General features: G+C 37.1%; 1 protein-coding gene across 2 annotated transcripts; it reads left to right on the forward strand.

The window, feature by feature from the left end:
- Window positions 1-820: 820 nt before the first annotated feature.
- On the forward strand, window positions 821-17537 carry LOC139140873 (snRNA-activating protein complex subunit 1-like). 2 transcript variants are annotated; one of them, XM_070710343.1, is made up of 9 exons: window positions 821-1287; window positions 2838-2868; window positions 3915-4043; window positions 5045-5185; window positions 5578-5679; window positions 6315-6430; window positions 14309-14495; window positions 15448-15613; window positions 16300-17537. In XM_070710343.1, exons 1-9 carry the CDS (start codon window positions 1145-1147, stop codon window positions 16638-16640), a joined length of 1356 nt encoding a protein of 451 aa, XP_070566444.1. In that variant the 5' UTR covers window positions 821-1144; the 3' UTR covers window positions 16641-17537. The 2 variants fall into 2 exon arrangements, with proteins under 2 accessions (XP_070566444.1, XP_070566445.1); XM_070710344.1 differs by having other exon boundaries at window positions 964-1287; window positions 3915-4037.
- Window positions 17538-18200: the final 663 nt, after the last annotated feature.

Consider the following 18200-nt stretch of genomic DNA (forward strand, 5'->3'; position numbering starts at 1 on the left):
TGCAGCATATTAGCTACTATTGCCCTGCCTTTATAGGACAGATTTCTAGTATTCCAGATCTTAAGGCAGTTAGTAAATTTCTCCATCACTGTTTTCCAGTTTTCTCTAGATGTACTACTGTTTCCAAACCCAACTCCCAAGATCTGTAAAATCTTATTTGAAAAAAACGATCCCTTCCTCTGAATCAGTGCGGTTTTTAAAACTCCCTGCCCATAAACCTTTGGATTTCTTCTTGTTCAGCTTTGCACCTGTTGCTTTTTCATATTTGTTAAACATTTTCAACAACTGTGTAATGCTTTCTACATTTCTCACGTATAGAGTAGTATCATCTGCATAACTCTTAATTTTTTCCTCTTGTTTGTCTGGCAGTATGAATCCCGCTATGCTGTCATCTTTACAAATATTTTCGGCTAGCACTTCTGCTGCCATAATATACAGTAATGGTGATAAGGGGCACCCTTGTCTCATGCCGTTATGAAGTTGAATACTGCGAGAAAGAAAGCCATCGCACTTAATTTTGCACATAGTATTGTTGTAAAGATTTTTTATCCACTTGAAGAAGTTGGTTATTTTTTTGAAAAAGATAAATTTATTTCAACATAGTCACAAATAAAACAAATCTACATAACTGTGAATGCATTAAAATTACAATGCGTATTGTCTGAAAAAAAAATTAACTGTTTAATTACAAAGATCATCATATGAATGCATTCAGGATGCATTCTTCTCCTTCAAGTCTTACAAGGCTTGAAGTCGGTTATATGATCCAAGTTTGATATAGTGCGCCCTCAACAATCAAAATATGTAATGCCTTTGTTTTGTCCATGCCTTTATGCAAGACATCTTGTAAATAAATAGCGCCGCCTGAGACAAAGTGCGTTCAGCAAAACAAAATGTCAGCGCCCATGGACACTGGCACGGTACGGTCACTCGGACAATGTTGACACTCTCCTGAGTGCTATGGCTATTTTTATGCTCTCAATAACGCATCAATCCACGTGCTATCTGTAGCTTTCTTTTGGAACAGAAGTCGGTCAACACCTTAGTGTTTGTGGGCTCTCTCGCGCGCACCCTCCAATCTAAGATACATGTATTGTAAATCGTGCTCAGTCGGTTGGCAATCACAAACGTAGACTCGCCGGCAATGGAAAGACCTCGACCGACTTTCAGTAAAAGTATCAATCACGACTGCCAAAGGCTCCTTCACTGCTTTGTTGAGACAGAGAGTGTCCGATATGACCAGTTTCTACATGCCTGGAAACGGATGAATTTTGGCCTTTTGCAGTGGTACGTACATACTGTAGTTCCAGTCACTGCACTGTTCAGCTGCAGTGCAGTACTGTAGGGTCTGGTTTGCCGTCCGACCCAAATAGTGAAATACAGGCAAAACCTCGAGCTACAGTTCTGCAGCTATGCACTGTTCGGCCTCTTAATAGTCACAGAGGTAGCGCAGGATCATAAGGCGTTATTAGTCATAGCAAGAATGTAAAAAAATAATAAATTTATGATTATGAATACTGTTAATAAAAATGTCATATTTCTCAATTTTCTGTCATTATTGTATGCTTACAAAAGTACTCTGCTGCACTTCAATCCTAAATGATGATCAGTACTTGTGCTAAATTACCGTGTAAATTGCTACAGCTATATAACTACATTGTGATCACTTGGGGCCTATTACTACAGCGTGAATTTGGCATAAATTCTGATCATCTTTCAGGATTCCAGTGCAGATTGGTGCTTTTGCAAGTATACAATAATGACAGAAATTTTAAATTTTTATCAACAATATTCACAATCATACGTTTATTAATAAAAGGGTCTGTTCTACAACTGCATTAATTTGGCATAAATACTGAGGGATTGTTTTGCTCTAGCCGTTCAAGACTCTTTACATCTGATATTTTCCACAGACTGATTGAAAGCAGCTTTCTGTAATACCGTAAAAACCCTATCAATGAGACCAGAAACAAATTATTACGATTATAAATAGTTAGTAGTAAACTATTAGAAAATTAACAAAGCCAAAATAATTTTAGTGATCACATTATTAGAGATTTCAACTTTTTTTGACAGTTCATAGGTGATATTACCACCTTGGATGATTGAAGCATTTAAAGGTGACTTTCCTGAAGTCCAGGCTCTGTGCTGTACACTGTATTTTTCAGTGTATTTTATTCGAAATAAAATGTTCAAACCAGCTTGTCACGATTGGTTGGTCAAATTATTAGAGACTGAGAAAGTCCCAATTTCCAGCCGTTGAACTGATAATGGTAAAATTTATGTTTTGAGAAAAAAATAGGGTGGTTGAATTAATAGTGTGGTCGAATTAATAGGGTTTTTATGGTAATCTAATATTAGATCATTCCCATTGATAGGAATCAGGTTAGCTCACATCAGTGAATTGCAAATATGGACAGCTAAAAATTTTGACTGTACTTTTGTGTTATCTCCATATTTTGTATAGATCACTGCAATAAGTTTTTGAATAATCAATTTGTATTTGCAACACACGCTTACACCCAGCAGTTATAAACATGAAGTGCATTCTTTTGGTCTGTAGTCCGGTGTAGCTCTTAGTCGCAGTCTGTTGTGAATCGATACATGACGGCCGCTGTGTGGAATGCATTAGTAAATGCAAACCATACAACGGCTGTCTTGTATCGATACACAGGTCACTGTGCTGTCAGTTAATTGTTTCCTGAAACAAATACTGTACACAGAATTGACCATTGCGTTGTAAGCAGAACAAGTTTCAGTCTTGAACTTCCAAACATTATCCATCATCAGTCTCCTTGGCCAGCTTGTTTTCTGATGACTTTCCATTCTCATTTCAGTGGACTCCGAGATAAAGTGGATCAGCAACTGGTAAGTGCCGAACCTTTAATTTACTCTCAGAGCAATGCAATCTCTTCTGCAGTTCAGAGTATGGCCAATCGTGTCATTGAAACACCTATTTACATTGGCTACTGCCTGCAGAATCTTACACAGAGTTGGTCTGTTCCTTGCCCAGGGTTATTGCTGGCCATCATGTTTGGAGTTGTTGAATATCATATTGTGTAGTTTTAAGAAGACCACTTTTATTAGTTCGGCACAGGAAAACCAGGAAGAAAAATTTAATTGTTTCTCAGAATCGCTGCTTCCACTTTACCCAATTTCAAAAGTTTTTTTTAAATTGCAGCAAATATATACTTCCATATTGCAATTATTTTTATTTTGTTTTACTTTCAAGGCAGTATTTTTGTCCATATTTGTAAATTTTTTTTTTCTCTTCTAGGAGCATGTGGAAATGCTTAGAATTTGTTCTGTCAATACAGCCTGTATATTTAATGCCTATATATTTGTGGACAGTTTGTACAATCTAGACACCAAGTCATCAGTAACAATTTAACTAGTAGGAGATTCTGCTGTATTGTTAAAAAAATTCAAAACATTTCGCTTGTAGCTTTGCCAAAAAACAACAAGGAACAACAATTTTTTGTTCTCATGCCCACATTTGTAACAATCTTGTCATACATTTGTTCCAATTATTAGATTTGCATATGAACTATGTAGAAATGTGACATAATTTTGAGTTAGCCCTACTGTAATTTGATGCACTGAACTGAATGCCCATTTTAATCACATTGATATTATGTTACACAAACAATTTTCAGTGAATCCGGAATTTCCCTCTAAAGTTTCACCTATCTCATTCTGATATATAACAGTAGGCCCAAGCTTAGTTCATCCACACATATCCAGTTTTATTGTTTTCTAAAATCATGTTTTCTGCTGTTGGTCGTTTACCTAATCTGTTTTATCATGCACAGCTATTTGATCATGTGTAGGATAACACACAACATGACTTCATCCTATACAAGCTAAAGTGTGTAAATTACTTACGTGTAGTTTTCATCTTTTCTCCTTGGTAGTTCTTGGAAGACACTTTTCAAGTTGCTGTCACTTATTTCCTGCCTCCATATGGTTTCCAAGTCAGAGTTGGTGCCCTGTATTTACTTTATGCATTCTACTTCACCCAGCCACACTTACCAAGGGTAAAGGTAGGTCTGTGACAGGTGCTTGGAGCTGTTGTTAGTTCTATCTATTATTTCTTGTGATACTTCGGAATCAGGCAGCACCCTGATATAGAGATTGGTGTTCTGCTTACATGTATTTACCATTTCTGGTCAAACTTTTATTTTCTAGCACTCAGTGCAAGGTTTTTATGGGGGCTGCCAGGGCAGAAAAAAGACGGGCTAGATTCTGAACTAAAAAACTGGCATGGGCAGCTTTTCATATTTTCAGTTCTGCTCACTTTCATGCAGTCAATCTTACAATAGAATTGTAGCAAGTGATGAGTTGGTTTATAAATGAAAATGATTTGCCCGCTTTAACCTGAATATTTATCTGTTGACACAACCAAGAATTGTTACCTTTGGGAGTATTTTCATTTGTTGATTTTAATCGAATATATTTTAGCAATTCTTTCCGACTGACTCCTCATTTTACTTCTTAACTTAAACAGCACACCATTTGCCAAATACTTCAACAATCTTCATCATTAGGCCTCTACTAAAAAATTTTAGTGGCACATTTAGTGCTATCTGTTCCGATTGTTTTGACCATGCTTTTAAAATTATTGTTTCTGTGAGCCAAATGAATAGCGTTGATTGTGATTTCAGGTTTGTTACTATATATAGCTGCACCCACGCGACTTCGGACAATGCTGCCTGAAATTCGGATAAATTTTGTTGTTGTATGCATGGCTGTTGTTGGAGCTTGTCGTCAAAACCATAAATTCATACAAATCAGTTTGACTTTTTGTAGCAATTGTAACACTAGCAGGTTATCTTTTCATCATTTATGACGAAAATGCAGAGAAAATGTGACATAATTTGTGATCAGCGCTATTAGTGAATTATTCAACTGGTGACAAAACTGTTGACTAGTTGTCTAGTTGAAACTGAGGCTAGGCTAGTTATCCTTTTTTACTACTAGTCAGTGGGCTAGTGAATCTGAAAAGAATTTGCTCATCCCCGTTTGAACGTCAACTTCTGCTCAGATTCGGATCACCCTCCAACAATGGCAGAGCACACTGGCGTTTCTCGAAGAGGTCCGCAAACAGCAGCACTATGATGTGGAGTACGTCTTCAGAAAGCTCAGGATGGACAAGGCTTTTTTATTCGTTGCCCTGCCAACAAAGGCAAGTCGCGGTTCAGAACATGTAATTGCTTTGCTCATGTGGTTCATTTCTTCTTTGAAGAATGTTTTACATCAGACGTGATGTAGCAAATGAAACAATTCATTGAACGATGCCTGTCAGTGCTGTGTTAGTACTCAGACTTTTTGTGCTGAAGAACATCCACTGTTGTCAGATTTTCTTGTGCACTTCATCCACCGGGTGCCAAATAATTCAGTAGTTTTAGATGTCTATCTCCACCTCTATGCTCATCAAGTTTATGGGATTATTTCAATAATGATAGTACAAAATATTTTAATCTTTGATAAAAATTGAAATAGTGTCAGTAGGGCATATTTGATGTATAGGCAAGGATTCTATCACACTGACCTTTGCTCTTTGACCTATTTTTTCAGATGATTCCTCACAAAGGTGACAAGACAGGCGAAGATGAAAAAGACTCCACTCTTGATCAGCCAAGCATTCTGTCTGAAGTGTTTGAAGGAGAACCGCTAGAAGTAAGTGGTTTTGGTTAGTTTATTTTGGTTTTTAACAATATTAATTCAAAATGAATGATGGAAGGCTAACTTGACAATCATATCCAATAATACAGGAGAGAGATCGCCATTCAGACTCTCTGACAGCTTTCTGTTTGTGACGTAGCAATTTTCATCGGTTTGGAAGTATAGAAATCCAAAAGTGGAATCATGACTTAGTACCCCTGCACTCCCAAACAACGACACATATTCATCAATGTCACCGGGGACAACAGAGGGCTGAAGAAATGAAAGAAAACAAAATTTAAACTTTGCTTCCCTGTACAGTGTAAATTTTTACCAAACAATCTTTGTTAAAGAAGTATTACTATTGGCTTGAGCCAATAGCAGTCTGTACCACACCGTCTGTTGGCTTTGAACTTGTCGAAATTACAGATTAAACAAATGCAAAAATGGGCATGTTAATTGGAATAGAACTAAACCCCTTCCCCCAAACAGAGTAAGTTTCATTTCCGTTTGCACATGGCTTAGTTACTTGCAAAAGTATGCAAAGTTCTTTTCACCGGCTTAACAACGGAATGACAGCAATTTGACCTGATCACAGTACTGTGAGCTAATTATTAATTATATAAGTGACTGTCTGTTGTTGATTTCAGCAAGTGGATAATTTGCATAACTTGTACCATGGAATGAAGTGCCAGATATCCGGCAGCGATGTTCCCAATCGATCACTCGATATGGTTCCAGAATCTTTGGCTCACATAATGTCAAGGTATGTATACTTAATGTGAGCTGGATTTCCCTGTCTGGTAACACCGTTGGATTATTTAAACAAGAGACACCGGTATCGCCATTGAAAACATGTAGCTCATATCACCTCTTATATTCCCTAATGTGTTTAGGAAAGGGTTAAGACACACCGTTCAAAGCAATTGAGTTAAACAAAACATAGGAAGGTTAAAAAGTTGACTTAAAGATCCGTTGTTTGAGGGCGCTCTTTACACTCCCCCTCTTTTTAGCGACGAAGTTACGTAACTGAGGAAGCTTATAGAGTTGGGAGAGGCGAAATTGACGTCATTTCCGTCAACAACTTCCGTAAAACTATTTTGTCACACCACGTGATCAGTGTTATTTAACGACTATAGCATACCTCCATGGCATACCATTCACGTTGCACACTTACCGTCAGCGAAAATACCAGATCGTGTTGAATTGACATTATTGAACTTAGAGCGTACGTGTGAGTGTATTAGCTTACATGAAAATGCGATAGACAATGATGCATTTACGTTAGAACGTCCATGCTCGATCATATTGTTTTTGTTCTGTCAGTGTAAATTACGAGATTGATGGATGTTGACGGACATCATGCGTGCGTTTGGTCCTGACATGCATGTCGTTTCGATCTCCTTTTTACTGTGCAGGGGAGAATGAATAACGTTCCTCATGGGTTTCATATATGTCAAAAAATACGAAGTTTTGAGTGGATTTGCGATTTCGTTTGTAAAATTACGAGCGAAAATTTCAGCTTCCCATTTCATCGGCGCAACCGTGCAAGAAACCTCAGTGTCCTACTACCTCCATGATCACATGTTGTACCACACGAACATGAAAGGCGTGTGGAAATTTGCGTAGGGTTTTTTCTCATTTAATTTGGCAAATTATCAGCAAAACCTCAATAATTCAAGGTAACCCTTTCTTCTCAATCGCTTCCTGGAGTTTCAAAGTCATACCAACGAAAATGAGTGAAAAATTTCGATGCAAAAATCGTGCATCGACGAGAGTAATATGCGTAAGCTTAAAGAGACTGAGAGTATTCATAGAAAAATAGCCCATGATTCGAGCTTGGTTTTCCTGGTTTTCGTTTGAATTTTGGCCAAATAGTCGCTTTTTAGCGGGTTTTGAAATTTTTAAAGCATCTAAAAATATTAGAATGACTTTTCATTAACAAACGAAATAGAAAAGTAAGAAATTCAATTATTTATCTACAAAATAAAAATATTTTGGCAGGCTGAATCATATAGCTAAAAAGTGAACAATCAATGTTTTGGACGAGTACATACGTGTGAGTGATTTTTCGCGGGGATTCCCCGACCGTTCATCGCTGTGGCGCTCGAATACGCAGTCAGTTTCCGTGAAACGGGATGAAATTTTCTTTCAGGCGAGGCGTTTCAAGTTACTCTTGAGAAAAGTTACTTATTTATCAGTTGTTGTTTTACTGTTTCATGACACATGTTTCTGATTCAATCACTTGTTGACCTGAAAAACAACGATATTTAGTACTCTTTTTCAACAGACTTTTAGTAAGTAGCCGCGGTACAGCTGCAGTGTTCGAAATAATCGGTGGCAATGGTGGCATTTGCCACCAAAAACTGTCAATCTGCCACCAAATTTTTTTCTGGTGGTATTTTTCTGCCACTAAATTTTGGATCATCATGTATCAATCCAACGGCTTGAATGAAGGAACACGCGTTGTCTGACGGCGGAAAAACTCATTAGCAAAAAAAAAACCAAACTAATTGCGACATTTTGGCATGAATGAAAACATAGCGTGAATCCAAACTTGTGATTGGCTAATCTCCATATCGATGACAGCAGCTTTTGTACACTTGACATGTTGTTGCCCTATGTGATAGCCGCATATGCAGTCATACGGCACAAGATAAAAGCATGTTGTGACATTTTGAAAACAAAGCCAAACTGCAGCCATCATTAAAAATAATTGCAATCTATTAGCCAGTACAGGGCTCAAAAATTCCTATCGCCCGACGATCGTGGCTAGTGAACTTTGCGTTCGGGCAAGTAAAATCAATATGCTTCCCGTCCGACGGGCAAGTGCACCAGCGGTTGAATCAACTAAGCTCTGGCCCTGGACAATTCAAGCTTGAAAACGTATTTCATTAGGTCTGTACACGCCTACAATCATTGTAAGTCCTTCAACTCTCAGAAGTTTTTTTCTGAAAACCCTTGAAAACCCGCGCGACATCGCAAAATAATCGTTCTTGCTGTTGCAAAACACAAAAAGTCTTAAAAATAGAGTTTTGCGACATGTTCTCTCCGACGACACGGAGTGAACTCACTGTTTTGTATGTGTGCCGTAAAGTGGTATGCTCTTGACATTGGTTGCCATTCTCTTTGTGCAAGTGTTTGACTCGTATGACAATCGATCAGCTTCACGGGATAGTGTCGTTGCACCATGTGCTTGGTTAAAATGGATGTAAACTTATTCGAAGCCATGGATCTCGGCAATGCTTACTGTTCAACATAATTAAATCAACACCCACTTGAAAAGTACAAGTTTAGGCTGCGTTCACAAATAACGATTAGGGGGGGCTGGAGGAATTTCGATTGAAATCTTATTTTTTTTCAGATCCCCCCCCCTAAGTACCCTAAAAAATTTTCAAATGCCCCCCCTCTATATGGTCAAAATTTTTCAAGTCCCCCCCCCCCCTAACTATCACAGGCCCGCATATTTGTAAAGGATGTGAGCGCAGAAAAAATAAACATGTATAGCGCCGTTCCGCTCACAGGTGTTCAACACAACCTGTTTTAGCACTTTCTATAGTCATATTCCCAAGGCAAGTTCTTTAAATGCATCAGTGAATTTTTTAAATTTATTGGTCTAAAAGCCAACATGAGTTAATCCAACTCTGGCCAGGTCAATTGCTCCTGCTGAAGAGCACACAAAATGACAATCATGAGAGAGTAGGAAAATTGTGAATTTTGGCTAATTGCCATATTGCACAGTGACCTACCAAAAATTTGTTTCAAAACTACAAGACATATATGGATTAGATGCTACTCAAATTGACAACACTGGAAGGTAAAATGTTTCATCAAATAAATGTTTTAATCTCTGAAATTTTGGGTGTAATAATTTTAAATTTGTTTAAAAAATAAATAATTCCATTTGGTCACATATTTTTTCTTTTAGTCTTTACTGTTCAAAGTTTTACATCAGATTCTGTAACATTTTATAACAAGAATGTGAAAATTTAGAAAATCAAGCATGATGACCCCATCTTTTTTCTTTAATACCCGTATTTGATTATTCTCATATGCCAGAATTCAAATATTTCTATGTGTTCTTCCATGTGTTGCTCTCTGGCCTGATCTTGTGTACAAGTATGTTTCACTGTCATGAGCATCATTTGACCCAAACTCTTCTGCATGTACATCAGAGTCAGAGCTATCTCTTGCACTGATCAGGTATGCAGTGACAGTGACACTGCAGGAGGAGAGCATTAATGATAGTGACATTACCCGTAGGCAGTAGCTGTATTAACTTTGATAATTTTGGCAATATTTTTGTTCAGTTTTACAACTGCATTCTTGTTCTACTCCCTACAGCATGTTGAATTGTCTAGTATTCAGCTAATGCTATCACAGCCTATATATGTGTACCATGCATTAAAACACTGACAACTGACTGTCAGCCTGGACTCCAATTAAATTATCACCAAATACGTATTTATATTTATATATACAGGCTTTGTTGACAAACTAATATTGTGTGTTTGCGCATGCTGTAGGGAGATAGCAGGAAACTATAGTTGTTCCATTGCATAGAAATATTGCAGAAATCATTAACAGTTGCAGCTTCTGCCCAGGTTAGGAGGCTCAAGTTTGTTTTTTACGACAAACCACACATTTAGATTTTTTCGAGATACAAGTCATGAAATGTGACAAAATGGTTCTAAATTTTGTTAAATTATTACTATGATGACATTAAAAATGGTATTCATTTTTCATTGAATTATCTACAAAAACTTGGAATAGGAAAATGTAAAACACAAAAGGGAACCAAAAATTTTCAAGTCCCCCCCCTACAGGTAGAGCAAAATTTTCAAGTCCCCCCCCCTCTACTACCCCAAAAATTTTCGAATCCCCCCCCTGAATTCCTCCAGCCCCCCCCTAATCGTTTTTTGTGAACGCAGCCTTACATCGTAGTCGAAACGGGCTCAGTCGACCAAAGAGGCCACATATTGCAGCTACGTAGTGTGTGAGATGCAGACAGTTTCAAATTACGTGACCTTGGTTGTTAGGGATCGGCTCTCACTTAAGAAAGCAAATCTGCACTGAAGAGTGACGAAAATGAAACTTCAATCTGCTCTCTTGACGAATACATTTATCAAAATAAAACAGCTGTGCTCAGTGAGCAAACATGTAAACAGGTAAAAGTTACTAAAAGGGTTGAAGATGTACATGTGCGTATGCATTGGCAGATAAACACTAGCAGAGCAGTTGTCTGTGATCTCAGCTTGATAATAAAGAGCAGCAGCCAGCCATGCACATTGTAAATCACACAATCTTATTACTCTTATGCAAAGATTTTAATTTGGATTAGGTTGTGGAAAAATTCCAAATTCAAAGATGTTTTCTGGATGACCAAATCTACAGATAAGACTTAAGTATTCTCACATTTCTTCTGCGACATTTCAGATTTAGTAATGGTCCTTCATTTTAACAAGATGTAGTTCATGTTTGAATCTGTTTTTTCCCTCTTTGAATTCACTTCATATGGCCAAACTCTTGCTCTCTGTTACAAATTACTGGGACAGCTATTAGACATTTAGGGCAAGTAATTTTTCCTCTCGGGCAAGTAAAATGAAATTCACGTGTCCCACGGTTAGTAAGTTTGAAAAAAAATTTGGAGGCCTGCAGTATGGGTTGACTTTTTGTGACGTGTACTCACCATATTTTCAAGAATTTATAAATTAGAATGAGTATGTGGCAATGACAAAATGTTTTATTATACCGATCACATGATGTGTTAAACTGCAACCAGATTTTTCATAATTGCCACCTAATTTTATATCCGGTGGCAAACTTTTGCCACAAGAAATAAAAAAGTATTTCTATCCCTGAGCTGTCAAATTTTGACACTCAAAATACTATCGTTTTCAAAGTACATTTTGAGTGAACTTTGTAAATGAACATTCTGAACCATCGTGTAATCTATGCTTGGAATTTGTTGCTTTTGAGGTTTATTCGTGGTTTTTTGTTTCTTTCATCATCAAACATTGACAAGTAAGCTTGTAAAACTAGCCTTAATTAAAGAAGTATGTGTTACTTTCTGGTTTTGTAACATGTAAAGAAATAAATAAGTTGATTTCTTTTGATCCTTTCCACTTATTGGTATTTTTTCCTGGTTTAAAGTTACTAATATCCTTAACCTTTAGTCTCTACAATCTTAGAAAAAATGAAACAATTGATTTAATAAAAGAAACTTATTGTGACACAGTTCAGTCATTTTCACAACTCTGGTTCAAAATTCAGTGTGCTATACTCATATCTTGGCAGTGCTGAACTCTTCTATCATAGTATCTGCAATTGAAGAATTACTTCACGTAGAATAATTTGTAAATGTAAATCAGTGCTGTTTCCGACGTATTAGAACTTATTTTGTAATTACTACATGGCAGAACAATGTCTTCTTCATTTACATAGAAGAAGAACAGTTTATTTCGCTAAAATGTGGTGAAATATGGCGAAAAAAAGTCCCGCGTGTCAATAGCCAATTTTTGTCTATTGACAGGCGCCTGTCAATAGCCGGATTCTGTCTATTGACAGGCGAGGCGCCTGTCAATAGACACTCCGTTATTTTTAATTGTCAGGGTGTTGCCAAATCTAGTGTTTGTATAAGTATGTCCGGTTCTGAGATGAGCTGTATTGGCATACAAAAGGAATTTGTTGATAACTGACAATTTAATTAATACAGTCAATTTTGAAATTTACTCAAAACTTTTGAGACTGAATTTGAAATTTTACTAAGAATTTTCGGTAGCTAGAGGGGAAACAGACATACCAGTGTGATGGGCGGACCAGAAAGTCCATGGAAATCAAGCAGGTTGTTCTTACATGAACATTGCTGTTTGGTGTGTTGTTTTGTAACACACTATGCTAACATGTTTCAACACCCAAGGAAACATTTGTAACTTTATAGTCAATGCCTATTAATAAAATTATTTTAATTTTGTATCGGAATATCACAAAACAATGTTGTGATCATCGCAGTCCAGCTAGCTGTTATGAGTAAGCATGTGTACTTGGCTGGAGACCGATCAAATTTCTGCAAAAAATCATTTCACCATCAATGACAAGCTAAAGTGACGTCTTTAATAAATGTGTCCATTCAATATCCAAAGAAAATCAAGGCTATCAATGACACGAAGAAAGTTTGTTTAGAATTATATTTTTGTTTTAAACTACAGTTCTTTGATGCAGTGTGGTCGTCTGGCAATCCACCATCACGGCACATGTAGTGCATGCAATACACAGTCCACACTGTCCAATCATGCATGCTTATTTTCCTGTTATAATTCAATTGGGTCAGAATTTTGTAGCAAGGAACATACAAAATCTTGCAGATAAATCAATTTGGATGATCTATGTTGATCTATGCAAATTCCAAGTTTGGTGGACATGTGAAAATTGTTTTTTGCCTTCATGTACAAGATGGCATGTTTACCAAGCTGGATGCTCACTGCTAAAAAAACAATAGGTTTTATTACAGTTTCACATTTCAACCCTTTCTTTGCATCTTTCTAAGCAACATTCCCCAAACCCCTCTCCTTGCATCCCTACCGCTAAATGCACTGAGGAGCACAGTGTCATATCATTGACGCTATTTTTTAGTGAAGAGAGCAACCTCAAACAAAGGATCCTTCAATCAAGATAAAAAGCTAAGATGCCTGGTGCACTGATAGATGCTCAGGGACAGGGGATCTTGCAGAGAAAGCATGTTCTTCGATAGACGAGAGAATTTTGGGTGGCACAATAGCCGACTGACCATTTTCTCTGGTGTCTGGGTAAAAATGAGCACACTATGAAAAACCAGCTAAAAATGATAAAGACCAGCGGAATTACTGGTAAGTCACAAACTTACTTCAGCAACCAGTGTTCCCTCTGATATAACATTTATGAACTCAGTCAATTATGGAATTTCTCTGAGATCAGGTCAATACTTATTTATGCTTGATTGATATGTGAACATTTTATAAAGTCAAAAATGAAAACTTTCTCTATCAGTGATGCATCAAATTGGGTCATAGGGTACCCTGCAGCCCAACATGAGGTATCAAACTAGGTCATATGGTACCATGCAGCCTAGTGTGTTCACTTAGATTTGCAATTCGACTGCCTTTCTCTGGACAAAGATTATGCTACAGTGGTTACACACTTGCTCTAGTGTTCCCAGTGCAGCATGGAATTTTAGTCAAAAATAATCAGTAGTCCACAAGGCTTAGTGGGCCAATTCCTATCACATTTGATTTTGACTATCAATGAGATTTAAGAGATCCTTAAACATTCCACCACTGTGGTTTGTCCTGACCTGAATTGCTCATTGTGGCAAAGTTGACCTCAAATAGGGAAATGCAGCTAAATGGCTTAATGTTAAAATGGGACATCACAAGTTCAATGTCATATACCGAAATAAACATATCAATTAATAAGCATCAGACAGACAAATATCAGAGTTTTCCACATCACCAAAGTATATGATTTGTTTTGATGCTCACACTTTTACTCCCACAACTTGGTTACTAGTTAGTACATGAAAAACAGCATCAATACTGTTACAAAATTTCTCACATGCTCAAACTCCTTCCCCTCTCTCCTCCCCTTCCCCCTCAAATAAAAAATACAGTATCATAGCCAAACACGAAGAGTGGCGGAAGAAAAAACGGGAAGCAAGGTATCCCAAAACAAAACCAGTTGCCAAGGGAAGTGACGATAGCGACTCTGATCCCGAGTGGCAACCAGAAGAGGATAGTTCCTCTCGCAGACGGAAAATTGCTGAAATCAAGAAAAATGCATACTCAAATGTAGCCAAGGTAGGTATTGAGCTGTTAAAGAGATCAAATCAATTTAGCCTGATTGAATAGCTGTTTATCATACATTGAAGGGACAATACGTATAAATTCTGATATTTTCTTCTTGTACTTATGTACTGCACCAAAAATATATTTTCTTCAGCAAAGTATCAGCCCGGCCATCATAACACAGTTTGTACAGTGCGCAGTGTTATTGTTGCTAATTGTTGTCTGGACTTCTATCTAGTTGTCAAGATCATGTACATACAAGCTTTATTGGCAACAAGTTTAACAGGAGGTATCTCAGCAGAACTTTGGGAGTAGACCAAGAAACTGTATTGTAGAAACATGAAAAAATGTACTGGACAACACATCAAAGCATAGATCCTCGAGAATTTTTTTTTTCTCGAGGGTTTATGATCAAAGTAACAGTAAATCAAGATTTGAATTCAATCAGAGAGTGTCTCAGTTTGATAGTTGTTTGAGATTGATGATTACAAATATGGAAGCTCTCAGTTTCTGTCATGTTCAACTTGAGTAAAAAAGATCATCATTGTGTGACCTTAAAGTTCAGGACTCTTATTTACTTCTACATGGCAGGAAGTTTAACCCTTTCACCATCATGGATTCATCCAACCCCATTGTTATGAATGGTGATTGTGGACCTGAATACAGGGAAATGGGTGTGAACAGGTTAAATGAAATTTGGAAACATTTTATATGTGAAAAAATTAATCTGTATATTGTTCTGTTTGAGTACAAGGATGAAGAATTTGGCATTCATTTAACCCATTCTCCCGTTTTTTCCATCTGAGGTTCAACTCTCACACAGAATGCGAAAAGTTCTACCAAATATTTTGGTATAGTCACAGAATGATGAATGAAACCCTATATGTTGATGCATGAGCTTTTGCAGATTGTCAACTTCACTTTAAATCATAACTGCTTATTTCTTTTTGATTATTGGGTATAGGTTGCAAGATCCCGGAGACACAGGCAGCAGGAAGACGCAGCCCCAAAGACGTCGCCAGTTAAGGGAAAGAAGTCACCAGGAAAGGGAAAGAAACGACAGAGACGGCAGAAGACATCCAAGTCTACGTACAAAGAAGACCTTTCACAAAATGAAGCCGACTCACAAGGTTTGTACTGGCAGAGAGTCACATGTAGAGGTTGAAAAACGATAGAACAAGAAAGATCTCCGCAGATCAGTTAGATGTAAAAACAGTAAAATAATCTCATCAACTTCATAGTTACCGTAAACAGTCTTTCATGCAATCTCTCTCTTCCTGCATACCAGAATATATATATATATATATATATATATATAATATATATATATATATATATATATATATATATATATATATATATATATATATATATATATATATATATGTATATGTGTGTGTGTGTGACTTTTATGAATTTCAAGTTCATCACATATATATATATTTGTTTGCAAAATCTGTCAAAAATGCATGGCATTTGCTGTCAATTTAAGGTGACTTGCAGTGTACATTTCTAGTCCCTGCTGAACAAAGACAGGGACGGTGACTTATGGATTGAGTTGCGTGCATGCTTGCATCTGTCTGTCATGTAATCAAATCACCTAAATAACAGGCGGGGACTATGTCGCTTACATTGATTTGTGTTAATAAAAAGTGACTGCACTACTGAAAGTGTTGTCTTAAAAACATCATTTAATGACTAACACTGGAAAATGTGAATATTCTACCAGTTTATGATAATGGGATGTATTTAAAGGCATCTTGCGCAGTGAATGACTGTAGATATTTGTTGCAATTTATCTCTTTTTTTGCCACAGAAATCAGTACTGCAGAAGAACAAGAGGAGAAGAAGAGCGGGAGCATGCCAATTCTGGTCATAGATGAGAGGAAGCCAACCAAGCATAGTCCCAGAAAGAAAAGCCCTGTAAGGAGACTGAGAAAGAGGAAGGATACAGACGGTGAGAGTGAAAGACAGGTTCAAGTTCATCACAAAAAGGCAAAGATGCAGGCATCTCCAGGAAGAAGAACAAAGAAAAGGAAAGACGTTTCTCAAAGCCAGGATGGAGATGACAGGCCAAAGGCTCAAACAAGGAAAAAGGGACGACGTAGTGGAAAGAAAGTTGGGAAACCTACTTCGCGAGAGAGGAAGAGGAAGTAATAGGATGCAGGAAAGGACAGTCCTCCACAGCCAAGAAGCGCTTCAAATGATAGAAAGATTTCCTGGAAAAAACAATAAAAATACTTAAAGGAGACAAACAACCACTGGAGATAAGATAAATAGATGACAACGAACAATCTTCAGACCATCTGTGTATGTTTGAGTCAGCATTGCTTGTAAAGTCCTATTTCATGTATAAGAATAGTAGTGCTTAAATGTTATCCATGGCAAGCCTGTATGACATACTCACTGATACGATGATCCTTAGAGAGGTCGTTGTTTTCAAATTAACAGGTGCAAGCTATGCTTAATGCAAAGTTGACGTGGAATCTCGGCTCATTCATAAAATTTAGATTTACGATCTCTTCAGACATGAAATCAGAAAATACCGTTAGTTATTCCTAGTGGATTAGCATGACATAATCTATTCGTAGTTTGCAGGCCTTTAGTGTTGCTTTTATTGGCTTTTATGAAATTCAATAATTTTTGTGAATTTAGCTACAGATATAGGCACAATAGCAAAATGATTCAGACATTTAGCTTCCATTGTGTGTCAAACCACGGTCCCTCCACAAGGACCGTGGTCAAACATCTGAGCTGTTTCAGTGAAAGTTCTCATTAAAAGTTACCGGCAGTTTCCAGCTCTTCAACAATTCATTTCAGTTCATGAAAACCTGCCAGAATATCACTATAAAAAGTAAATTATTGTACTGCATCAGTAGAATTATTTGATTTCAATCTTCCCTCGAGAAAAAGTGTTCTCTGGGTGCGAAGCATAGACCCATGTCTTTTTCTTGAGTCTGTGACGGAAGTATTTTCTCTCATTCTTTCCATAAGTATAATAGTATCTAGAATCTGTTGTACAGCATTAATAAACATTTTTCACAAAAAGTAAAATATGTACTCTCTTTTTTGATATCAAAATCACTTGTGCAGCTCACGCCACCGAAATGTTATACTTACATCATCACCAATTTTGAATTGCCCAAGTACTTGTCTTGAAAATAAAGACATGTCAGAATTGTTTTAAGGTAGAGTGTGCCTCAGGGAGATATTCAGACTCTCAAATTTTTTCAGTTCTTTTCTGATCTACCACTTGTTGGGGTTCATTTTATAGCTTTGGGAGCGAGAAACATTTTCACTGTCTTAGTTTTTCCAAAATCGAAATTTTTATATTTCCCTATAAGGTTAACACAGGGATGGCAGCCATTTTGAATTAAAAATATCGGTAAATGTTAGGTTATCTTTTCCTCTATCGCCAAAATTTGAACAGTGACCTCTGACTTGTATTCTTGACTTGTTAAAGTCATGGTTGAAAGTTTCATCGAGGACAGTGTGAGTGAAAGTTTAAGTCTTTCATTTTAAAGGTTCTTTTTATGAATATAGCATAGTAGTGGCACAAAAAATCACCTGGGCAGAGTTTCTTCCAAGCGTTCAAAATCAGATAGGCAGGATAATTTTGTCACTTAAAAATGAAAACAAATCCGTATTTTGTTATTTCCCAAAACTAAATACTGGTAGTAACAAAGGGTGGACATTTTCAACTATTTCTTCTGCTGT

This window comes from Ptychodera flava, chromosome 9, assembly GCF_041260155.1.
Source record: "Ptychodera flava strain L36383 chromosome 9, AS_Pfla_20210202, whole genome shotgun sequence".
Classification (NCBI taxonomy): domain Eukaryota; kingdom Metazoa; phylum Hemichordata; class Enteropneusta; family Ptychoderidae; genus Ptychodera; species Ptychodera flava.